The 26,421-nt window shown below is 43.9% G+C and overlaps 1 protein-coding gene across 1 annotated transcript; it reads right to left on the reverse strand.

Annotated features, from left to right (window-relative positions):
• Positions 1 to 331: 331 nt before the first annotated feature.
• Positions 332 to 25,887, reverse strand: NRROS (negative regulator of reactive oxygen species). Its single transcript, XM_039250898.1, has 3 exons — positions 25,758 to 25,887; positions 5,405 to 5,525; positions 332 to 2,554 (listed from the first exon to the last, which is right to left on the reverse strand). Exons 2-3 carry the CDS (start codon positions 5,510 to 5,512, stop codon positions 584 to 586), a joined length of 2,079 nt encoding a protein of 692 aa, XP_039106829.1. The 5' UTR covers positions 5,513 to 5,525; positions 25,758 to 25,887; the 3' UTR covers positions 332 to 583.
• Positions 25,888 to 26,421: the final 534 nt, after the last annotated feature.

Genomic DNA, 26,421 nt, shown 5'->3' on the forward strand with positions numbered 1-26,421 from the left:
GGTGCCTGCCTGCAGAGACCGCAGGTGTGAACCCAGGGCACTCAGAAAGGACCCGACCGCAGGCTCACTCTGGCTGCAGTGACCACGCAAGCCAACATAGGAGGTGAGAATTCTCATCTCAGACTCCCGGCTCCGCTCTGAAATTCTTGTCCTTGGTGAACCCCCTGGGCACTGTCTCCCGCCATCCACAGGACATGTCCTTGGAGTTGTTTTTGTCTGAACTGCTGCCCTTTCTAGCCAGCTCCATGGATGTCACCAAGGGAAGGACACTGAAAAGTAATCTAAGTGAAACTACTGGAAACCATTACAGAAAGAAAGAACACAGGGTGCGTTTGCTTTAAAAAATATTTATGAGCCATGTGTTTTATTTTCACAGAACATCACTTAATAAATATTTTACCAGGATGATGACAATGAATCACAATGATAGAAGAACGTGGGGCAACTAAGGACTGGAAACACTTTAAGCTTTAACTTAAACCTCAATTCACCAGATTTGTTCTCTGCATCAGGTCTGGAAACCTGGCAGAGAGAGTGTTCTTCCACGCACAGACCACATGTCTAACCTTGGCATGTAGCCAGGTCAGTATATGGAAGACCAGTGGCAGCGGCTCTTGATGACCTGAAGCAGGGGCTTCCTGAAAGTGAGGAAGATGACGGTGCAGGCCACCAGCAGGGTGAGGCAGCTGGGAAGAATGAGCACGAGGTACAGCAGGCCCATGTCCACCCGCTCCCATTTGCAGTCCTGAGGCACGCCTCCGGGCAGCTCAACCAGGCGAATGACCTTGGAGGAGAGGTTGCAAGTGACCATGGCCGAGTCAGCAACGGTGTGCAGACGCTGCAGGGACCCCCAGCCCTCCACCCCACAGCAGTCATACGGATTCTGACTGAGGTAGATGGTCCGCAGACTTCTCGTGAGCTGTTCAGACACAGCCCTCTGGGGAAGGGCTGTGAGCGAGTTTCTGCGGAGGTCCAGGGTCTGCAGGGCCAGGCTGCCCCTGAACCGTGGGAAACTGGTCAAAGAATTCCCTGACAGATCCAAGTCTCTCAGATTCTCAAACCCAGAGAAGTCCAATTCCCTGAAGCTAGAACTGAGGCCCACGTTCCTCAGAGACAGGACCTGTAACGTGGGGGCAATAGCCCGGAGAGGGGCGATGGTCCCATTCAGAACCCCCCAGTTGCCAGACAGGTCTAAGTGGGTGAGGGCGGTCCCTTGGAACGAGCAGTCTTGTAATTCCCCCAGCCCGCAGCCCTCGAGAGAGAGGCTTCTCAGAGATGCCACGTTCCTAAAATCCACACAGCTTGGGGGGCCCGGAAGGTCCAAGCCAGCCGGCTGGGGACAAAGTGAGATTTGATTGTGGCTCATATCAATTGTAGTGATGTTACTGGCATCAGCAAAAAGGCCAGTGGGGATACCCATGAGCTGGTTGGAGCTCAAGTTGAATGAACGGAGGCTCCTCAGGCAGCCGGGGAGACCTGGAGCCCAGTGCAGCTCTGACAGCTGGTTCTGGCTCAGGTCCAGTTCAGTGAGCGCCCCTGGGGGCTCGTGTTCTCGGATGTGGAGCGTCATCAGGCAATTCTGGTTGAGGTTCAGGTGGGAGAGGGAAGGCATCTTCTTTAGGAAGCCATCGGGCAGGTATTGGAACTGGTTCTGGCTCATATCCAAGAAGCGTAGGTCCGCAAGGTCACTGGACGCAAACTCTTCCCAGAGGTTGACAGTGGTGATGTTGGTCACATTGCCGTCCACAAGGAGGAACTGGGCCACCATCTCCCGTGGCGAAGAAGTGTTGTACAGGTCCTTATAGAAGCCCATGTTGTTGTCCCGCAGTAGGAGGGTGTGCAACTTGCTGCACTGGGGCAAGAGTGGGAAAAAGAGCAGCTGATTGTGAGAGAGGTCCAGCGTCTCCAGCTCAAAAGCAGCCTCTCCCCCTGATGCCAGGAACCATTCAAGGACATTGTAGCTGACGTTGAGGAACTGCAGCTGTGTGAGACTGAAGTCCACGATGCAAGGGAGGTTGTTATAGGCCAGGTTGAGGCGTCTCAGCTCGGTCAAGCCATCGAAAGCGTCACCCTCAATCTCAAAGATGTAGTTTCTCTGCAAATCCAGTTCCCTGAGGTGCCCCAGGCCCTCAAAGACAGAGTCGTCAAGCCTCATGATGGTGTTCCTCGCCAGGGACACAGATTCCAGCGAAGAGAGGTTCTGGAGCATGAGAGCCACCATGTCTTCTGTGAGGGAGTTCCCTGACAAGTCCAGCCTCTGCAGAGCCCGCAGGTGGTGGAAGGCAGCTGCTGTCTCCTTGTAGCTCTCCGAAAGGGAGTTGTCAGGCAGCGCCAGGCTGCGCAGACGGGCCTGCCCTTGGAAGGCGTCACGGCTGATGTGCTCCAGGTGGCACCTATGCAGACTGAGGCTCTCCAGGAGAGGGTAGTGCTGGAGGGAATGGTTCCACAGGATCTTAAGCGGGTTGGCATCCAGGATGAGCATCTGGGAGTAGGATGGCAGATCGCTGGGCACGGATGCAAGGTTCTGCCCTCGGCAGTTGGCTACTCTGTCAACCTAAGGTCAGACAGACACTGGTCAGCATGGAGGAGGGCCTCCGAGGCAGACAAGTTCATGTACAGAAATGTGGCTTATTACTTGACTTTTACTGCAACTGCTGAGAGTGACTCTAGAGATCATACTCTTTTTTTAAGACCAGGAAAATGTGGAACAAAAGGGAACTTTTCTTTGTTCTTTACCTTTGCACTGAAATAGTCAGCCAGGAGCTGAGTTCTAGGCCTCACTTAAAGCACGCCTCATGCCAAAGAAAATCTAAGCACCTGTGTCTTGGGTCCTGCATGGTCACAACTGTGCTTGCAGTTTGATTTCAGCTGTGAGAAGGATTGAGGACCAGGGCTGTATCCCAGTTCGAATCCCCCCTCTGCCATTTGTTTCCTACGTGCCCTTGGGCAGATAACTTAGCCTGAGTCTGTTATTTCCTCTGAACAAACGGAGATGAAGATAGAGAGTACCTAGCTCAGAGGATTGCAGTGAGATTCAGTGAGAGATCACAGCGCCTGACACACAGTGAGCTCCATTCATGCCAACAGTCACCATTGTATTCTTGTCGCTGTTACTGTAACACCTGTGTGTCCAACAGGCTCAACACCAAACAACCAAGATGCTGTGGCAACTTCATGTCACCCGAAGGAATTTTGCCTGGGGCGCTCCTCTACGTCCTGGGTTGATAAATATTACAGCTTAAAAGGACGTTAGTGCTCATCATTACCCTGAATTGTACAGAGAAGTGGCATCTGGAGAGAAGCGCATTGCAGGGACAGGGGCCCAGAGCTTCTAATGCACAATTCAGTGCTTTTCCTGGCTATGTTCTACCACAACTGTGCAACATAAAGAGGCAGAATGGATGGTTCGACCCTGTTCTCACTGCAGAAATCACGCAACCCTTAGGATGCTTTAATGCAGCCCAATGTTCTACAAGACTGGCGAAAACAATCAGCCGCAGGATTAATTAATTAATTAATTAATGGGTTAATTGGGAGATAACTGACATTTTTACACAATTGAATCTCCCCATGCAGAAACAAGGTGTGTTTCTTTATTTGAGTAAGTGCTGGTCTCCACCTAACAGGGACTCTCTGGAGAGTCCTGCGGTTAGGGGCTTTCCTCAGTCCGTGAGACCCTGTTTCACCACAGCTGCTGTAAGCATGGGGGTCAACCTCTGAAGTTCCCTGTGGCCCCACTGAAGTGCCACAAAAGGACCACATGGCTGTCAGAGCCCAAGAAAACCTCACCATGTCCACTTTAGGATAACTTGTGGCTTTGGCAAGGAGGGGCACAGGAGGTACTGGACCGTCAAACTCTCAGTCTTCCAAGAACCACAGATAATCCACTCTTTGAGCCGCAGGGCAGCCAACCCCTGCTCTTGCCCACCAGGCCAGAGAGAGTCAGACAGTCAGTCTAGCCTGAACCCTGAAAGGTTATGAAAGAACTCACACTTTATTCCCTCCTCTTTCTATGTCTGATTCCCTTCTGAATTAGCTCCTGTGAAGTTCATCTTTAAATGTTGTTTTTTAATGTTTATTAATTTTGAGAGAGAAAGAGAGCTGTCAGTGCGGAGCCCGATGTGGGGCTCAGTCCCACGAACCATGAGATCATGACCTGAGTTGAATCAAGATTCAGATGCTTCACCAGCTGAGCCACCCAGGCACCCCTGAAATTAATCTTTAATTGCCTCTGTAAGGAATTAATGGAAGTCTGTAGTAGCAGAGGCTAACAACGATAATAATAGATAAAACACAGAACTCTTAATACAAATGAGGCCCTGTTCCTTGTGCCTTATATACACTAGCTCATTTAATCATCATAATGTAGTGTTATGGTATTATTGGTTGGTATTGCTATTCCATATTTTACAGGGGAAACTGAGACACAGAGTGCCATTCCCCCACCAATGTCACCAGCTAGTAAGCTGGGATTTAAATTTTTTTAACGTTTATTTATTTTTGAGAGAGAGAGAGAGAGAGCACACTTGCAGGGAAGGGGCAAAGAGAACGGGAGACACAGAATCTGAAGTAGGCTCCAGGCTCTGAGCTGTTAGCACAGAGCCTGACACAGGGCTCGAACCCATAAACTATGAGATCATGACCTGAGCTGAAGTCAGATGCTTAACCAACTGAGACACCCAGGCACCCCATGCTGGAATTTAAATCTGGTCTGGCTCATCACCCCCACTCTGTACTAGAGTATACTACAGCAGTGGTTAGAGGTTACTAAAGGTGGTTAAGAACCATGACCAGCTGGGTTTTTAAGATTTATCAGCTTTAAGATACATTAACCCCAACATCCAATTTGTCTTCCTAGTACCTACTGTATAATAGGACTCAAGGAATGTTTATGAAATGTATGTTTCTCAAGCAGAATTTTGACTTATTGGCAAGGGAGAAAATTTCCAGAAATGTGCCCACTTGTTAGGAGCCAGGTCTGTTTCCACATACAGCACGGCTGTTTGGGCATTTGTTATCCTCTCATATAAAAGCTCTGAGTCAGGGCTTATCCAGTTTTACTACGCCCTACTCAAGGATTCTGATACCATTAGTAAAACTCAATCACCCAGATTTTTAACCAGGTGCTCTTGTTTCAGGTGACTAACCTATGCCTGTCTCTGGGGCCTCCTGTCTTCAGCAGGTATGAGAAAGATGGGCAGGGACTTCCCAGTCTTTCCCAGGTATCATCTTAACCTTTGGTTCAGGAGCAGTTTGCACATGGCCTCATGCTAGGCAGCTACAGAGTGATTCAGACTCTTTCGCTCCCTGCCCTCTTTGATTGACAATGCATCTGTCTTCCAAACGGACCAAACGTTGTCAGGACAAAACCAACAGACAGCTCAGAGTTGCCTGGAAAACTCACCAACTCGCAGCCCCCATGGGAAGCTGCTGTGGCCATTCCACTTTGATTCCTCCATTCCACTGTCAAGAATTGAAAACCCAGGCACAGCCAGAGGGGCAGTAACTCCATCTCAAGTGCAGCACTGTGGACAAAGGGCAAAGAAGACGTGAGTAAGAGAAGAACATCCCAGAGGGCTGCTTTGTACTCTTGGTAGAAGGAGCCAGTTCCCAGCTATGTCTGGTCTTGGAGGCCCACAGCTATCGGGAGGTGGAAACCCACAGATTATTCAAATACCTCAAGTGAACCAACACTTTCAATCTTTCACTACAATTGTGGACAAGAACTTATTTTTGTTTTGCTCCACCATTTGATTGACAGGTGGCTGAACACTGAAACTTCTAAGAGTCCACAAACAGAAGAGAAAGGAAAAGGACTTGAGGAACCAGATCTCAGGTCACCTAGAGTGTGCCACATTTTGTAGCTCTGTTGAAGTTTTCCTCCCAAAGCTCAGAACCATCTGATGCATTGCTTGAGCTCAATAAATATTTGCTGCATGAATGAATGTATGAATGAATGAACAAAAGAATGGTGAACTGGGACTGAAATACTAATTGTAGCTTCTGGTCCTGTAGAGTTACTAACTGCAGTGTTGAGATGAGGCTTTTAGGAGGGTGGATCTCACTGGTTTTGACTCATTTGAATATAGCCCTTTGAAAAAAGGTACTTTGATATTTTGTCTGGATAAGAGAAAAAACTGAGGGGCAAATGAAAAGTAATCTTCAGGTAGAATAAGGATTATTGATGAGGTGTGGTTGCCAGCCCTCATACCTGGCCAGTGAACACAGAACAGGAGCCATGAAAAGGCTTAAATAATACGTTTACCAACAGAATTTTAGAACTAAGTGAAACCATAGTGGAAATATGGTATATTTTCTGTCATCGCATTTTTACAGGAGAACATTCAAAGGCCCAGAGATACTAAGGGTTTATTCAAGGTTCCAGATCAACTTAGTAGCAGGGCTGAGAGCAGCCTCCACCCAGGTCCCCTTCCCTGAGCTCCAGGAGGAGTAACCAGCATTTCTCTCCCTGAGGGTGCTGTTGAATTGATGGCCCTCCTGTTGGGAGGGCTTACTTATAGCCCAGTGACGGTCCCCTCTCAGCTCTGCGTTCCTCACAGACACAGTGCCTGGCCCCAGCATTTCATCTGCTCCATCCTCTCCTTGACACACCCCTCCCCCCCCCACCAGGAATGAGCACCGGGCCTGCCCCCTAGCCTTCTGCTAAGCCAGCAGCACCAGCACTGAAATGAACCTCCTCACCTATTTCATGGGACCCACAGACTTTTCTGCCTCACACACCCAGGCCATCTTGGGCCCCTTCCTCTTTCTCTTTCTTTGAATAAGTTTACACATCTCTGAGGCTAACTTTAACTTCCTGGTCAAATTTTAATACTCACCAGTGAAAACAGACTAAAAGAGAAGCAAAGCGAAACCAGGTAAATCAACTTTAACCTTTACTTCAGGTCAGGTCAGTGATCCTTACCACAGAGGGAACCTCCAATTCAGAATTCATCAGTATTTGCTGGACCCTGGGAATCCCCTTCCCGGCCCTCCTTGCGCTTCTGCACCTGTGCAGGAAGTACTACCTCACAACATGTACAGGGCACAGATGGCAAAAGCAGAGCCATATGGGCTTTGTCCTTAGGATCTGCACAGGATACACACACACACACACACACGCACACTCAAAACAACCTTGGGATCGCTGCCCACCTAAAGCTGCCAGACTTAGCAAATTACAAGACTCCATTTGAATAAAAGATAAACAACAAGCAACTTTTTAGTGCAAATACGTCCCATGCAATATTTGGGACATACTTACACTAAATAAATTCACTGTTTACCTGACATTCAAGTGTCAGTAGGTATCCTATATTTTGTTGAAGAGAGACAGGAAAATGGGAACCATGGACTTGTCCCCCTTCTTTCCTCCCTCACCACCTCTGTGAGGCTTGGGATGGTACATGCTGCTGTGACAATGACCCTTCTAGAACAGCCACTTCAATTTATACTGAGATGCCAAATCTAGATGTGTACAGGGCAAGACTGTGATTTCTTCAGGGAGAATATAACTCTTTAGACGGGAAGGTTAGATAGGCCTGCTGTCATGCCCTGAGTATTTCTGGGTCAATGAAAAAATTTTTGCAAATTTAAAATATATTCTCTCCTTCCTCCTAAACTCAGCCAATCAGCCCAGAAACATTACTGCTGTTCCCTCTGGGCAACTCCTTCTCTCATGAGGCAGCATGGGAAAATAATGGGATGCAGAACCAGACAGTCGAGAGTTTGAATTCTGGCTCCAGTATTTGTTTTTTGTCCTTGAGCAATTCATATAAAGTCTCTAAGACTCAGATATCCATAAAATGGGGATAAAAATAACTATTCAGAGTTTTTATGAGATCAAGCACTATATGTGAAAGTGCTTCATTAACTGTGAAGGTAGTTAATAACATAATTATTATTTATGAGTTTCAAACACCATTGAGCTGGTTACATGTAATCCCCAAGGTAATTCAACAGCTACACAAAGAAGGGAAAAGGCTGAAAAATCTGAAAGGAAGAATGAATATATCATCATACCAACTGATGTGTGAAAGGTATGCAGGAAGATTGCATTAAAAATTCTATGTTAATAAATTCCAGAACAAGGTTAATCCCAGTAACAGAACCCTATGCCTGTGTATCCTCAGGTAGATCCCTTACCCTGCTCTGTATCAGAGGGAACTGACTTCTGAAGGCTGCTTCCCAAGCTCTGTGTGTCAGCTGGTCTCCAGCTGGTTTGGTCAATGGAAGGCACTATGGGAAGTTAGACAGCAGGAGGACTGAATCTTTTCTTCTCTCTCTGCCTTGGACTGAGAAGTCCTTGAGCTTCTATTGGCGACTCCTAGACTCTAGAAACATTTTCCTGCCTTTATCCTTCCCCTACCAGGGAAGATCACAGCTTCCTGAAATTGCTAACCTCTGGGATGACTGTCTATTTTCTGGTTAGCTTCTTAGCCTCTTCATGTGTAGCCAATTTCCTGCATTAAATTTCCTCTTTAACAAATAATCTGGGTGTTTCTGTTTCCTGGTTGGACCCCGACAGATACAGTGATGTAAGTGAGAAAGGCTTTGGATCAGTCCTAAACAAAAAAGGTCTACAGTGACCCTGAAAAAAATAAAAGGCTTTTTATTCTTTCTCAACCATTTAGGCTGAGAAACACTATACCAAGAGTGTATAGAAGGATTCCTCAGAGCCATGGCACTACAAAGAGTACAAGATGAGTTTGGATGGCACATATCACTGGAAATCCCATGAACCCTCTGCTGTATGAATAGAACTGCTTCTTCTCCACCCACAATTAACCTTAATTGGGTGAGGACCACTCCACAGAGTCTCCAGCTGTCAGAGGGCATCTAAGCTTGTGGCAAATAAGTAACTGTTCCACCTCACTCCAATCTCTCTGGCATCTTCTAGAAAATACATCCATTTTTTAAGCCAAATCACCTTCACTACATCTTGGGTAGAGAACGGGAAGTGAAAGGAAAATAATTATAATGAAGGGCACACATGGTAGTATGGAATTAATAATTAAATAATTTTTAATGTCTATTTTTAATGTTTATTTTTACAAGTGAGGGAGGGTAGAGAGAGAAAGGCACAGAACCTGAAGCAGGCTCCAGGCTCTAAGCTATAAGCACAGAGCCTGACATGGACTCGAATTCACAAACTGTGAGATCATGACCTCAGCAAAAGTCAGATGGTTAACTGACTGAGCCACCCAGGTGCCCTTTGGTATTAATAATTTAAATGAGGTAAACTGGAACCTCTCCCTCACTATAATTAAAAGGGCCCGGATTCATGCTTCCCATTTCATGGACTATGAACCACAGAGGAACTGGAGCCACAAGAAACTGCAAATCATTCCCCAAGTAGGGTCTGAATAAGTGTCGCATCTTCTGGTCTGGGTGACCGCTGGGAAAGTCCCTTATATAAAAGCTGAGATCCTGACATGAGAAGCAGATGGCAGCAACAGACTCAGCTCGTAGCTTCTTCTTAAACCAGGTAACAAAATTGAAGACTTCCTTCTAAGCGTGGAGGCAAAAAATGGTAAGTCCTGTTCTCTTTTATATAAAGTCTACAATTCTACATTCTTTCATTCAGTTAACAATTTCTCTAAGGACTCTCTATATTTTATCCAGTCATGGTTTTCATGATCATGGCTAATTCCAGAGATGGCCATCTTCTAATTAGTGAAAAGCTTTGAAAGACAAGGTACTACTGATGCAGGTGCTAGCAGGACATAAGTACTGTACCGTGTCTGTAACACATTTGACTTGGAGATATTAAGATTATAAATCCTACCTTCTGTTAGACTGAAGCCCTCTTAGTATTGCATTTATATTTATTCTTTAGCTTCTAACTATTCTGTTTGTGTTCAGTCATCACAAAATGCCCTTGCTGGTCCTTCTCTAAGAAGTCCTTGACCACAGGACCTCCAGTGCTTCATGGCATCCTCTATGCAATCAATGGTCTGGAGACTATGCATTCTAATTGGTTATCATGGGAACCTGTGATTCAACCCATATAAATCCCATGTCATACAGTGTTCCTTTTTTTTTTTTTAATTGTTTAAGTAATCTGTGCCCAATGTAGGGCTCGAACTTATGACCCTGACATCAAGAGTTGCATGCTCTTCTGACTGAGCCAGCCAGGCTGCCCTACCTAGTGTGCCTTTTCAGGCAGAACTACAATATGGCTTTTTGCCTGGCTTTTCTCTGTTCATACGTAGTATGAACATACATAAATGGTGAAAACCGATTCACTTCATAAAAACAACATGAATTGAGACTGTATTCTAGAACAAGAGGACACTAAACGTGAAGAAGAATGCACATCAGCTGTAAAAGTTCCTCTTTGTTTTAGAAAGTATGCTTGTTTGCTTTTTCTGTTTCCACAAGATAGGAGGGAGAAGGTCTTGCTTTGCTGAGCCATGTAAGGTAAAAGAAGACTGAATAGGTGGCCCTGTGAGCTGAAAGGGGTGGGAACATTTACTCCTTTTGGACAGGGTGTCCCGATCCTACCAGCAGCAGCTCGACGGTATGCTGGGTGAGCTCTTTCCATATCTATCCCCAAGACTACATCAGTTCTGGGCTCAGGACTGCTTTAATGGAAGAAGATGGCAGCATGCTGGCCAAGGAATGGCTTCAGCAAGGGGACATGTGGGTGATTGCTTGCTTTCGCAAAGGACAGGGAGGAGAGGGTGAGTGAAATCTTTTGGCTGGTCTCTGCTTCTGGAAGTCCTGAAACTTCCATGTCGTCACAAAAATCAAGATTGTTCAGGGCTGCAGCAGCATCCTTAGTTTTATTAGACCCCCTAACACTTAAACATATATGTACACTACTTGTTTTCCAAATGCATGTGGATTTTCCTGTATTAATAAAATAAAACTTCCTTTCTTTTTAAGTGTTATTAATTCTAAGTAACTTTCTATCATGATGCAATGTCTTAATTAGCTGGGGGTGAAACACAACCACATGTAAAGGCTAATCTACAGGTATTTTTGTCCATAAAAAGATCTCCTCGTACTAAAAGTTTGGGAATGCTAAGGAATAACTCTGATGTGAGTTTTGGTTTTGTAGTGTGGGAGGGTTCTGACTCTTTTTCAGGAAAGGATGCTGGATTTCTAATATTCAGGGGCATCGCGTATGTCACCTTACTCTCACACTCTCACCTCCTCGCGTCCTGTTCCCGCTGCTACTACAGCGGCTGTTGCCAGAGCAGGGATTGCGTGCTCTGTGCTAAAGGCGCTATCAGTAAGTGTTAAGAATGTTATACATATATTAGCATGTAATTGAGAATTTTCTCCTCAGAATAATCAAATAAGCTGAAAACGCTTTAAAGAAAGAGGGCTTTGGAGAAAGATGGTAACTCTCAGAGGTACTGGTGTCAGAAACAAATATTTATAGACTGGTCTGAGGGGAGGAAACCTCTAGAGGCAGAGAATGCAAGAGTATAGGGTGTGAATGTGTGAGGTTAATGGCCTCTAAGAAAGGTACAGTTGCTAGCTAGAGGGTTCCACAGAAAGGGGGTCTGCCTTTTTTTAAAAATAGAAGAGCAAATCCCACCTGGGATCCTGAGAGAAAGGGAAGGGCAGCTGGTCATACACCACAGAGAATAGATAATAAAGAACAGAAACCCCAGTCTGTGACCACTTCAGATAATTCCTACTACCAAGAAGTATTTGAAAGCCCCAGGCAAACAGCTTTGGTCTCTTTGATCGCAAAAAATTAGATTAACTTTAGCCCTCCCCAAATGTGCAAACTTAGCATCTCCCATAGTGAGACCACCTGACACTCCAGGTGTGGCGCCTTGGGAAACACAGAGCCCCATCTCAGCAGTACTCTTGCCAAAAGTGTTTGCCCTGGACCCAGTCCTGAGGAAACAATCAGACAGATCCAGGCTATACATGGTCTTATAAGACAACTGGCTTGGGCCCTTCAAAGAAGTCAAAGCCTTAAAACATAAAGAAAGGCAGTGAAGGAGAAAAGGGGGAGGGTTGGTTACAAGTGAGTAAGAAACATAATAACCAGGGTGCCTGGGTGGCTCAGTCAGTTAAGCATTCATTCTTGATTTTGGCTCAGGTCAGGATCTCACAGTTCGTGAGATTGAGCCTTGTGTCGGGCTCTGCGCTGGCAGTGTGGAGCCTGCTTGGGATTCTCAATCTCTCTCTCTCTCTCTCTCTCTCTCTCTTCCCTTCCCTGCTCATGCTCTCTCACTCTCAAAATAAATAAATAAACATTAAAAAAAAGCATAATAACCAAGTGTAATGCGTGTAACTTGAGTGGATTTTGGATGTTTAAAAATCTCTGAAAGGAAAATTTGAGACAACTGGTGTAATGTGTACTGAATGATGTGTTTTCAGACTGTATTATGTACAAATGATACTATCAGATTTTTGCTAATTTTCTTAGGCATGGTAATGATTCTTTGGTTAGGTACAAAAGTGCTCTTCTTGGGAAATGTATGCTGAAGTATTTAGGGGTGAAGTTTCATGATATCTACAACATATATAACCTAATTTCAAATGGCCAGAGAGAGAGAGAGAGGGAGGTAGAGAGGAAGGAAATTAAAGCAAAATATTACTAACCGATACATTTAGCATGATACTTTCTTTTAACCTTTCAGGAAGTTTGGAAATTTTCAAAATAAAAATTAATAGGGAAAATGAAATAAATGTTGGGGTTTCTAAAGGGAGAGGGGGAATGATGGTAATTTTCTGTCCCAGCATTTCCTGGAACATGTATTTTTCAAATACCCTTCTCAGAAAGGTGTTCAGTAAACTGTTGTTAAGTTAAAAATGCATATGCACGTAAACCTTAAAGATATCCAGAAAGTTTTAGCACTTAACTTTCGAACTAGAGCTTCCGGGCTGCTTCTCTCCTATGTGAAAGGAGTCCTTAGAGTGTTAGATTATGTGTTCTGACCTGATGTACTAATATAACTTCCACTATCCAGGCGGACAGCTCTGTCCACCACACCTACAGTCCCTCTGGCGAGGCAGCCCTCAAGGGAAACACGTGACCTCACCATCATCTCCACCTGTACCTCCACCTCTACCTCCAACAAGCTGATAGAATCTTGGGGAAGCATCTGACCAGAGGAGGTCAATCCTTACATGCAGCCAGCACCCTATGAGTGATCCCAACACAGAGACAAGGGAGACAAGTAGGTCATTAGCAGTGGAAGTTGGAGCTAGAAGCCACAGAGAGAAGATAGAATTGAATGTTTGAGGGATCTTGCTGTGAGGAAGCAGAAACTATGAGTCAAATGACAAGGTAGGTGAACAGAAAAGAATGAAAACAGTCAACATTCATCTCAACAGAGATCAGAGAAGGGGGGATAGAAAGAATGACAAGGGGGTGGGCCCTACGGGCTGAGTGGTGAGAATGGGCTCTGAGGCTGCCTCTGGGGTTTCTGATGGTTCTCTGAAGGGACAGATCCATTCCCAAGCTCCATGTTTTCTCAGGATATCACCCCCAACACCCCTCAACGGCTGGCTCTACTGCTGCATCTTGCCAACAAAAAGGGGCTAACTAAAATAGGACTTGCTCTTTAATAAGCTTTAAACCCAAAGGACAAAACTAGACAATAGATGCATGCAAGTTTTATAATGCTACCTGAAAATTAGAGACGGTGGCTGGAATCTGAATCTAGCAATGTATTTTTCCAAGTGCATCCTATAGGCAAGAATTAGCAAGGAACAGGAAAACTGAAGAGCAAAAAAACAAGATACTAATCTAGTCCTAAAGTAGCTCCCTACAGATTACTTATTATTTTGCAAAGGTGAAAATAACAGATTTATGGTGGAGAAACTGGCAGACACCTCCTTAACCAAATGATCAAATTACTACAGGGCCTTACCGAGGTATTTGGCAAAATCTGAATGCAAAATATGGATGAAATAACAATATTGTATCAATGTTAAATGTCTGGATTTTGATTACATTTATGTAAGAGACTATCCTTACACTTAGAAAATATATACTGTATCATTTAGAAGTAAAGGGGCATAATGTCTGCAAGATTATTCTCACATCATTCAGAAATATATATATGTATAAATTTTTTTAATAGAGAGGGAAAGAAAACATATGACAGAATGTTAACAACTGGTGAACAGAGGTGAAGAATTTATGGGAATTCTTTTAGTTGTTTTGCAATTTTTCTATAAGTTAGAAATGGTTTCAAAGTTAAAAGTTATGGGAGCACCTGAGTGGCTTGGTTGATTAAGCATCTGACTATTGATTTCAGCTGACAGTGTGGAGCCTGCTTGGGATTTTCTCTCTCCTGCTTGAGAGTCTCTCTCTGCCCCTCCCCCCGCTTGTGTGCTTGTGTGTGCGCGCGCGCTCTCTCTCTCTCAAAATAAATAAATAAACTTAAAGTTAAAAGTTATGAAAATTTAACACATAAAAGCACAAATGCTTTGGGGCGCCTGGGTGGCTTAGTCGGTTAAGCGTCCGACTTTCGCTTAGGTCATGATCTCGCAGTTCATGGGTTTGGGCCCCGCTTCCGGCTCTGTGCTGACTGCTAACTCAGAGCCTGGAGCCTATTTCAGAGTCTGTATCTCCCTCTCTCTCTGACCCGCCCCTGCTCACGCTGTCTCTCTCTCTCTCTCCTAGAAATAAATAAAAATTTTAAAAAAGAAAAAAAGCACAAATGCTTTTAAAAAGTGCACTCTAGGGACACCTGGGTGGTTCAGTCGGTTAAGCGACCAACTCTTGATTTCTGCTTAAGTCATGATATCACAGTTCATGGGATCCAGTCTCTCCACTGGGCTCAGCACTAACAGCATGGAGCTGGCTTGGGATTCTCTCTCTGTCTCTCTCTCTCTCTCACTCTCTCTCTCTCTGCCCCTCCCCTACTCTCTTTCAAAATAAATTTTTTAAAAAGTGCACTCTAAAAGTAATTAGACTCTTGTTACAGGAAAATTGACTTATTTTGGGTACTGACAAATCATCATGTTAGATGACTGTAGACATCATTTCTGTTTTATAAGAATCTGCACATAAAACTAACTTGATTTGCAAGATTTTTTCTTGGAGAGATTGTACTCACACCAAGCAAATGGTTTAGCAGGATATATTTATTGCTTAAAATCTAGTCTGGAAAAGGAAAGAAGAAAGGGAGGGAGGGAAGGAAAAAACAGAAAAGCAAAAAAAGAAAAGGCTTAAACTTTATGTTGTTGCTTTTTTTTTTTTTTTAGATTTTATTTTCAAGTAATCTCTACATCCAATGTGGGGCTCAAATTCACAACCTCCAGACCAAGAGTTGCATGCTCTACTGACTTAGTCAGCCAGGGGCCCCATTGCCTCAAACTTTAAGTTCAAGATGGGAAGGGGGGGCCCAAGTCCTTCTGATTGAGGCAATAAATAAATAAATAAATAAATAAATAAATAAATTCAAGGAAAAAATCTATTCAACTTTCAAATAGTGAGTTTAGGATTACTTTGGTAACTAGCTATCAAATCTAAAATTGCCTAAAAAAGATTTAAAGATACTCTGTGTTCTCTTTTCCTGAAAATAAGCCACAGATACACTTTAAAAATTGAGACATAATTCACATACTATATAATTCACCAGTGGTTTTCAGTATATTCACAGAGTTGTGCAACTGTCACCATTGTCTAATTCCAGAACATTTGCATCACCCCAAAATGAGACCCTGTACTCATTCGCAGTCACTTCTCCATTCCCTTGGCAAACACTAGTCCACTACTTTCCATGTCTATGGATCTGTGCGTTCTGGATGTTTTATGTATATTGAGTCATACAATGTGTGGCTTCTTTGTCTTTTTTCACTTAGGATAATGCTTTCGAAGTTCATCCATATGGTGGCACATATTAATCAGCATTTCCTTCCTTTTTATGGCTGAATAATATTCATTATCTGGACAAACTTACCATATTTGTTTATGAATTCATTAGTTGATAAATATTTGGATTGTTACTGTCTTTTGGCTATTACGAATAATGCATCTATGAACATTCATGTACAAGTCTTTGTGTGGCCATGTTTTCAGTTCTTTTGCCTATACATCCTGCGGATGAAATTGCTGGGTCATATTGTAATTCTGTTTGATGCTGAAGAACTGTCAGACTGTTTTCCAGTTTTTGCTCCATTTTATATTCCCACCAGCAGGGCAGGAGTGTTCCACTTCCTTCTCGTGCTCATCAACACTGGTTATTTTCTGTCATTTGTATTCCAACCATCCTAGTAGGTGTGAGGTGCTCTCTCTTTGTGACTTTGATTTGCATTTCCCCAATGGCTAATAATGTTGAACATTCACATGTATTTATTGACTTATTTCTATATCTTCTTCGGATAAATGTCCAAAACCTGTACTTCTAAATCCAAAGATTTTTTAAAAATTTGATTATATGTGAAAGAAAATAAAGAAGAGTCATAAAAGTGAAGAATCAGTTGTAATATTTGGTTGAATTAATACATTCCTATATTCTACATAGAATCAGTGTTCAGATGGTGAACCCTTCTAAGAAAGAACTTGGATCCTGAGGATTGGGGTAACACAGCATTTAGAATTGTGATGTGTGAATTCAGACCTCACAATTTGCTTCTCTGGCTTTCTCTCTTAATAATGAACTTGTTAAAACATAGGCAACACGATAGGTTTTGAATCCCCATCACCCCTAGAATTGTCTTTGTCCCTGAAGGTGGGAGGGAAGATTGGAACACTTTTTATGAAGGACAATTTTACAAAATTTATCAAAGACGTTGAAAATGTAGATTATTTTTGATTCAACAATTCCCTTCCTAGGGGTTTATCCTAAGGAATTATAATGTATGTAAAAATATTTTTACTGAGATATTCAGTGCAATATTAGTGATAATAATTTTAAAAAGTAGAAACCATCTATAAGTCCAACAATGAAAGGATTGGCTACATACATTATGATACAACTCTATGATAGGAAGAATGTGCTGCAATTAAAAATGTTTCAGTGGCAATATATTTAGGGATGGAAAGATATTCATAATGAAATATTAAGAAAAAAAGGAAGATGTAAAACAGAATGTATGGTATAATCCCAAATTTGCTAAAAGAATCTGCACTCATCTGCATGTGCACGGAAAATACTCGAAAGGGTACACATCTGAATCTCAACAGTGGAGAGAATTGTACTCGATATTTGCTTTTTCCATATCTCTATTTTTGCTTCTTAGTGTCTTCTAATGTTTCAACAATCAATTTCAATTACTATATTAAGACAAGATTTTTTTCTAAGTTTATTTATTTATTTTGAGACAGAGAGAGAGGCAGCAGGGGAGGGGCAGAAAGAGAGGGAGAGAGAGAGAATCCCTAAGCAGGCTCTGCACCAATGCAGGACTCAAACTCATGAGCCACAAGATCATGACCTGAGCCAAAGTCGGTCACTTAACCAACTGAGCCACCCAGGCACCCCAAGACAAGTTTTAAAAGAATAGAATCAATCTACTATTACTTAAAATTAAAATATATATTATAATCAAAGCCTAATAAATATCACAAAAATCGAGCATTTCTTATAGGTACTTAAAATTGAAATTATTGTGAATGTGCTTAAAGGTATATTTGGAGTTAATGGAAGAAAAATATCACTGACTAATAACTAAAATAAGTTGTTTTATAGACATTATTTTTCTACCCACCAGTATTTTAGAGGTGAGAACACTCAGGCCAGAGAGATGGGATGATATGGACAAGGTGCCACAGAGAATGCAGTGCCATGGTTTCCAAACACTGGTTTAAAATACAGATCTCTCTTTCCCCCCACAGCCTAGCACACCTGCTCAGCCAGGCTGATGGGGCGGGGAGGGAAGGAAGGGGGTGGGGGGGGGGAGAGTCTTCATCTAGGAATGGCTTAGGTTCTGTCCCCACCTGGAGGGAGGCTGGAGGCCACAGCAGCTTTTCTCCTCTGGGGCTCCTCCTATAACCAACTCCTGACAGCCTGTGTGGAGGGAATACTGCTTAAACACTATCCTGCCCGACTTAGTCGCCTCAGGGCTACAACTGAGTCAGCCAGCTTCCCTATGTGGTCAGGATCAGCCCTTTAGAACCAATGGAGGTCAGTTCACCCTGTCCTGTTCCATGATCACAGGTTTTAAAAACTGCACATATGCTCCCACTGGGGCTATAACACCTTGCTCTTACACATCTGGGAGCGGGAACGTGTTATCACCTTTGTTTATGAGAGATCCACATAATCTCTGTGGACAGGAAGCCTACCATCAACGCATTAGTTTCAAACTTGTCATTTCCTTTCAACATCACAGGTGCTCTCTCACACTCTATTGTGGCCGTAGGTGACAATAATACCTGCCTTGCTGACCTCACAGGGCTGTGTCACAACTGAATGAGAGAATGTGTGTGGAGACCTTTGTTACTATAAGGAAATGTTGTGGACGTCATTAGTAAGACAAGGTAGTGTCAGAATTAAACACAGAATTCCTCTGTACAAACGGAGCTGGTGTTGAAATAAATAAAACAGAGGAGTGGCGGTACCTTCTCCCAACCGTCTGAGCTGTGGAATGTGGACCTGGCGATGTTCAGAAGAGGAGAGACCACCCAAAGTCTGTGGGAGACTATGGGCAGGGAAGGGGTTATAGGTGAGAACCAAGGCTTATGGCCCAGAGTGAAACTATATTGCCTCCACGCCTCCAACCTTGGTTCCCTTGAGAAAGAGCATAACTGAGGAAAAAAATGTAGATGTAGATTCCGGATAACTGACCAGCTCAGTGAGGTGGTATTCAAGCTCCTAAACTGCTTCAGGCTCTCAACTGCAATAGCTAATGTTTATTGAGTGCTCACCTTGGGATAAGTGCTATGCTAAGTGCTTTGCATATAATAATCCTCACAAAATCCCAGTAGCTAAATGTTATCATATTCATTTTATACATGGTAAATTGAGGCTCACAAAGGTTCAAGCCATAGAGTTCAGAGAATACAGAGCTGCAATTCAAATCTAGTCTGTGAATCCAGCAAAATTCAACCTCAGTTCCACAAGCCTCAGCCTCCCGGGATACTTGCTATCCATGACTAAATCATGTATTTTCACACACTGCCTCCTTTGTGGGAGCACTTTTTCTGATCTTCTCCAGCTGCCAAACCCCTATTCATCCTTCAAGGTCCAGTGCGTGTGTCATTTCCTCATCTCATTCTAATAGTTCAGTTGAGCAATGATCCAATGATCCATATAATATAATAATATATTATAGAGAGTTATAGCTTTTATCGAAGTTTTTTGATATTTTGTTATTGATTTTTAGGTTTATGAAAAGCAAAATGAGCAGTTAGTAGGTATTGTCAGTAATTTAATTTTTCCCCAATGTTTTATTATGAAAAATTTTACAAAGTTGAAAGAATTTTACAGTGATTGCTGGTATACCCATCACCTAGATTCTACTATTAACATTTTGCTGTATTTGTGTTTATCACATAGCTATCCATCTACTTATCTTCTATCCATCCTTCAATCCATCTTTTTTTTTTCATTTTTTTAAAGATTTTTTGGTTGTTTATTTACTTTTGAGAGAGAGAGAGAGAGAGAGAGAGAGAGAGAGAGAGCATAAGCGAGAGAGAGGCAGAGAGAGAGAAAGAAGACAAAGAATCCCAAACAGGCTCCCCGAGGACAGCACAGAACCGATGTGGCCCTGGAACTCACACGTCGTGAGATCACGACTTGAGCTGAAACCAAGAGTCAGACGCTTACCTGATTGACCCACCCAGGCACCCAAATACATCTCACTTTTTGATGCATTTATAAATAGGCTGCAGACAGGGGCATCTATATGGCTCAGTCAGTTAAGCGTCCTGACTCTTGATTTCGGCTCAGGTCCTGATGTCACGGTTTGTGAATTCGAGCCCCAAGTTGGGCTCTGTGCTGACAGTGTAGAGCCTGCTTGGGATCCTCCCTTCCTCTCTCTCTGCTCCTCCCCTCCTCTCTCTCTCTCTCTCTTAATAAATAAACTTTCAAAAACTTTAAAAAAAAAAAGATAAAGTCATCAGTATGTCCCCCTAAATACTTTAGAATGGATATCAAGTGATTTAACCAAAAATGAAGTTATTACTTGTTCAATCTTCTAGATCAATCTAACTAATTTAATCCTCAATTTAATTGAGATTGCAAAGTCAGCTATTTGCGGGAAAGTTTGTCTTATTAAAAAAAAAAGAATATTTGATAATCACTGCCTTAGTGTTCTCAGTCAGAATTAGGAGGAAAGCAGCTTAACTGGGTGTTATATGGAAACCAACTTGACAATAAACTATTTATTAAAAAAAAAAAAGGAGGAAAGCAGCTCACACTGGAGTGTAAATGACTGATATCCTCTTTAACACATAGCTCTTTAATGGATATCTTATACTTTACAGCTCTTTACACTGATATACTCTTTAATACAATGATCTTTTATATAGGTTATGATGAAAAATGCTAAAGTTTTCATGGTGTAGTTCCAGGATGGTAGGGGAGATAATTTTGTCTTTTTCAAAATCAGTCAAATTGTACTGACAAGGTGGCTACCTGTTCTAAGGCCAATCTTTTTTTCCACTAAAATTAATCCCCTCCACCAAAAATAACAATGATTTTTAAAATAATATTCTCTTTTTCTAAGTTTATTTATTTTGAGAGAGAGAGAGCATGCACAAGCCAAGGAGGAGCAAAAAGAGAGGGAGAGGGAATCCCAAGCAGGCCCTATACTGTCAGTGTGGAGACCGATGCAGGGCTCCAACTCACAAACTGTGAGATCATGACTTGAGCTGAAACCAAGAGCTGGATGCTTCACTGAATGAGTCACCCAGGTGCTCCGATACCAATGATTCTTAGGAAATTCTTTTTTTTTTTTAATTTTTGAAAACATTTATTCATTTTTGAGAGAGACAGAGCATGAGTGAGAGAGGGGCAAAGAGAGACACACACACAGAATCCAAAGCAGGCTCCAGGCTCTGAGCTGTCAGCATAGACCCCAATGTGGGACTTGAACCCATGAACCGTGAGATCATGAACTGAGCCGAAATCATACACTCAACTGACTGAGCCTACCAGGCGCCCCAGGGAATTCTTGGATAAAGTCAAAACAATTGGATTATAACTTAACACTATTGAATAATAATAGCAATAATAGCATGAAGTTGCAAAGGCTTCTTACAGACCTTGGATCTCATTTAGTACTTCACAACAGTTCTATAAAATAGGAATTGCTATCTCCATTTTCACTGTGGCAAAATACACATATAACCTACCATTTTAAACCTTTTTGAGCATACAATTCAGTAGCATGAAAGACATTCACTTTGCTGTGCAATCTCACCATTATCCTTCTCCAGAACCTATCCAGCATCCCAAACAGAAACTCTGCACCCACTTAACAGGAACTCTCCATTCCCCCTCCCCTCAGTTCCTGGTAACCACAGTTCTTCCTTTATCTATACATCTGCCTATCCTAGGTACCTCATGTTAAGTGGAATCATGTAATAGCTGCCCTTTTGTGCCTGGCTTATTTCATTTAGCATAATGTTTCTAGGGTTCCTCCATGTCGTAGCATGTATCAGAATTTCATCCTTTTTTATAGCTGAATAACATTCCATTGTATGTATAGATCACATTTTATTTATCCATTCACCCATCAATGGACATTTGGATTTATTCCACCTTTTGGCCATGTGAGTAAGACTGCTGTGAATACTGGTGTACAAAAATCTATGTTCAAGTCCCCGCTTATTATCTCCATTTTATAGATAAGAAGTCAAGGCTCAGAAAGACCAAAATGAATTGTTCAGAAGTGAAAACCAGAGCTGAGTTCTGGCCCAGGTAGGAGGTCCTGGATGTACACCTGCCTGGGAGGAATATATGTTGAGTGAATGTTCAACTGGGTTGCACAGGTTTGTATTCGTTGGTAAATAGGTATCCCATGAGCCCAGCTCTTCTCTTGGAACTGCCAGACCCCCACTATGATCAAGTAACGAGGGAGCTAACACCTGACGCAACAGGGGCCCCAGAATTCTGATTCTAATAAAGGTCCATTCCGATTGGTCAGTGCCTCCGCCATGCAGTGTTTGATATTCTGAGTGTTCACGGGGCCATGTCTCCTGTGTCAATGCCATGCAGTATAACTAGGACAAAACTGAAGGCCTTTACAGGTTTGCAAAAGGAGCTAGAAAGCCTAGGAAAAACCTGGAAATTTAGAAGGAAATAAGAAGTCAGTACTACTAAATATAATGGAAGGTTCAACCAGGGATTGGAGAAAGGTCTGGAAAACCTAGAACAAGAGAAAGGCCATCAGGAGAGTCCCAGGAGGAAGTCTACAGGTGTAGCAGAGGCAGTGACAAGGAGACCATTAATTAGCATGTCTGAAGCTAAAGGAGGTGACTCAGGGCCAAACAGGGAAAGACCTGACGGAGAGAGCTCAGCCTTGGCATCTGGGAGGACCCCTGAGGAGACATCAGAAAGGCAGGAGAGACCCAAGGGACCATGGCTGGTCTAGACGAGGAGTAATAGCAGGAAGGACCAGAAGGAGCCAGTGTCCAGCCTGACATCTAAAAAGGAGTGGCATGAGGTTACTGGAGAACGTGATGTGCACACCAAGATGAGCCCCTGCTGGCACTGTGGGTGCTGGGCTGCCTCAGACACTTAGTCCTGCTCGAGAAGAGTCAAGGTAGAAAGACAGAGCCTCAAGTGCTGTCTTCTGTGGAGAAAGTTTCTTGGGGCACAAAGCTAGCACTATAGCAACCTTCTGGGTTGGGGCTGGACATAGGGGATCCCTGTGTCCCCTCAGGGCTTTGTGGCCACATGTGGCCCATCATAGGCACGAGCTCTGCTCCTCATGACCACCTCGCTGGTGAGAACATGAAAGGGTTCTACTTCCTCCTTCATTCCCTTTGTTCGGTCCAAAATCACTCATGCATCACAGTGAGAAGATACATGGGCGTTGGTCTCAGCACCTGACTCCATTTGCTCTGAAAATCAGTTGGTTTTTCCTGCCCACACTCATTCCTCCTTCTGGTAACAACTCTTCAATTCCCCTTTGAGGAAATCGCCACTTCCTTTTTTAAATTTTGTTGCTTTTTAATTGTAAAATACTCATAGCATAACATTTACCATCTTAGCCATTTTTATTTATTATTATTTTTTAATGTTCATTCGGTTTTGAGAGAGAGAGAGTAGGGGAGGGGCATAGAGAGAGAGGGAGAGAGACACAGAATCCAAAGCAGGCTCCAGGCTCTGAGCTGTCAGCACAGAGCCCCATGCAGAGCTTGGACACACAAACCGGGAGATCATGACCTGAGCCGAAGTTTGACGTTTGACGCTCAACTGACTGAGCCCCCCAGGCACCCCATTAACCATTTTTAAATGTAAAACTCTGTAGTGTTGGGTGCATTTACATTGTCATGAAACAAGCCCCCTTCCTTTTTTAAGAAATCCACATTTATTTGGGTTTGACCTCAATCCCTGGCTCCAAGAAGAGGCCTATGCACAAGGCCCAGGCCAGGCCCATGAGAGCTCCCTATTTCCCTAACCACAGTGATGCGTTTACATTGGGTACATCACAGATGACAAGCCCATGACAATCAACAGAAGGTCTGTTGTTAGAACTATTGGGAAAGAGGCTTTCTGTTCCTGCTCCAGATACTAAACTGGTGGAAACTAAGCTTGGAGCTGCAGTTCTTTGAATTCATGGAGGAATGAGAGTATCTTTGCCACCCCCTTTAGGACCTGCCTAATAACAGGAAAAAGCAAAGCTAGCAGTGTTTGAGCACCTGGACTCAGCCATGCCTGAAGCTATTCTACACAAACCTTTTGGTTATTTGAAACAATATTTTTTTTTCCCTGAAGCCAGGCTGAGTTAGGTTTTTGTCCTTTGCAACTAAAAGACCCCTGAACTCAGGTTTACAGTTGCTTGTGAAGCTTGACAGGATTCAAGTACCAGTGTCCTTTTTCCCTCTCCTCACCCTTTGAGCTTTCAGAGATCATCACCTAACCTAGCCCAGAAGCCCACACACATTGAGCACATGACATTTCATCAGTGATGTTGCGAAGAACAGTTTGAGGGGTGGGAAATGAGTATAATAAAGAAGTTCTATCAAAGGCAAAAAGATTTGTCATTAATATCCAGGCATATCAGTAAGCATCACTGAGCACACAGCATGTCCTGATAAAGATAATGTTTCTTAGTCATGGTGGAAAGCCCACTTGTAACTTTTGTGGTTATAATATGGGTCTGAGGATAGTGTGAGGCACATCTAGTTGTCCATCCAAGAGGCTAGTTTACACTGTGTGGTGTGGATGCACACTGCAGCCAGAATGAAGATTATAATTGGCACCAGCATCACTCTTCTGTGAGGAAGAAAGAAGCCAGAGACAGAGGTCAATGTATTCCTAAAACAGGCCTCAGGCCAAAGACCCCAGGCCCTACCTTCTGTTTGGGAAGCCCCTGCTCTTGGATGAATGGTTTAAGCACTAAGTGGGATCAGGTTTATATGGGTTTTCATGAAATTCCTACAAGGGCACCCACTAGATGAAAGCACCCTCTTTGTGAAACGGGCTTTTATTTTATTTTAACTTAAAGGCAATAATCAAGGTTTTGTTTGGTTCTAGTTTTTTTTTCTTGGCCCGCGATTTTCTAATCACCCCTAGGAACTCTTAGACATACATGTACAAACCTATGCGGTGTGTGAGAAAAATAAATAAGTCTCAGGGCTATAAAACCCAGCAAACCATCAGCATGCACAGAAGCAGTCTGTGCGGCGCAGCCAGGAGGTGAAGGGGGCACATCCCAGGGCTCTCAGGGCTGGCTCTATATACTGTTTCTCCCATCAGACCCCTATAGGCTGCACCCATCAGGGAAGAAACCTCCAGTGGGGTCCCCTGGAAGTGCACCAGCTGTGCTCAGGGGCTCCATTCTTAGGCTCCTTCTCAGCCTCCTATAGTTCCAGCATGGCTGGGCATGTGGCCACCTTCTCTCTGAGGTAAAGCCTGGTCAGTGGCTCCTTACTTATGGCTCCTTACTTATGACAGCTCCTACGTGAACGGAGATGCAGGCTCAACCTCCATGATCTGGCCCACACAGATAGGCCACCAGAGCTACTAGAGCACTGGAGGAGGGGCCAGAGAAACCTGGGGTCTAGTTTCCCTCTGATAGTTACTAGCTGTGGGTCCGAGTAACAAAACCCTATAGGACTTCCCAAGGACAAATCTCTGGGGAATAGGCTTTGCCTGTCTTATCCAAGTTCTATCTCTAACACCTTGAACGCACCAACATGTAAGACATCCATAAATATGTGTCGCTGTAAATAAGCCTCAGTGCCTTCATCTGTGAAATGGTGATTCTCAATCCACGTTGTGGGGCAGCAAAGGGGATTCGTCCGTCCAAGCACTCAGCATGCCGAGCGTTCAAGTACAGTCTTACTACCTCCAGTCACTCAGCCCAGGAAGGGAGCATTCGTGTTCCCATTTCACAGATGGAAGAAACTGAGGCTCAGAAGTTCTCCCCAGAGAGCCCAGACTCAAACTCTCGAAGGAGGAATCGGAAGCCTTCGTTGCTTTCGCTACACACCACCTTTTTCGGCTCTAAGTGCTCCGAGAGGCAGGTTTTTCCTCCTACCCAGAGCTGTGGCCCCCAAACTGAGCACAAAAGCGGTGGCGTTTGGATGCAGCAAGCCACAACTTCCCCGTCCGTCAGTCCGGAGCTGGGAGCCACGAGCCACGGACGCTGACCTCCTACCACCCAGCCGCGCGAACTCGCCCACCCCGCAGGGCCGTCCCGCGGGCAATACTCACGGCTCCCGCAGGCCCAGGCGGCTCGGCGGGGCGCATCCTCTCCCGGGGCTTCGGACTCCTCGAGAGCAGCCGAACGCGGGGCTGGGCTGCCTCCTCTCCCTGGGGCATCAGATTATTTTAGCACTTGCGGAAGGAACGGACGGAAACTGAAGTCACATGGAGCGCAAGCTGCTCAGCGACTCAGCACTCGCAAGAGCAGGCATCTTAGAGGGAACAGCAGAGCAGTGCTGACAGGGGGATGGGAGAGGGGGGGCGCGGACAGGACACAGTGCCCCCCACCCCCTGCCCGGCTACCATTAGCCACGAAACAGTCTGGTTATTTTTTGGGTCTCCCAGCAGTGCTAACCAAGGTTGCCCAGGCTTTCTTGCCATAAAGACTTTAAAAAAAATTTTTTTTTAGTTTTATTTTAATCACCCTCTTGTTCATTACAAATGCACTCCTTAATCCCTATTGCCTGTTTCATCCATTCCCCACCCACCTCCCCTCTGGTAACCATCAGTTTGTTCTCTATAGTTAATGTGTTTCTTGGTTTGCCTCTCTCTCTATTTTCCCCCCTTTGCTCGTTTGTTTTGTTTCTTAAATTCCACGAGTGAAGTTATATGGTATTTGTCTTCCTCTTATTTTGCTTAGCATTAACTCTGTAGCTCAATCCATGTGGTTGCA

Source organism: Hyaena hyaena, unplaced genomic scaffold (assembly GCF_003009895.1).
Source record: "Hyaena hyaena isolate Hyena2069 unplaced genomic scaffold, ASM300989v1 scaffold_382, whole genome shotgun sequence".
NCBI lineage: Eukaryota > Metazoa > Chordata > Mammalia > Carnivora > Hyaenidae > Hyaena > Hyaena hyaena.

What these genes read in the sequence shown, in the direction of transcription:
- NRROS (XM_039250898.1), bottom strand. Translation starts at nt 5,512, where the DNA reads ATGGAGTTACTGCCCCTCTGGCTGTGCCTGGGTTTTCAATTCTTGACA. An exon ending in CCCATGGGGGCTGCGAGTTG is followed by an intron (nt 2,555 to 5,404) that starts GTGAGTTTTCCA and finishes GTCTGACCTTAG; the next exon opens with GTTGACAGAGTAGCCAACTG.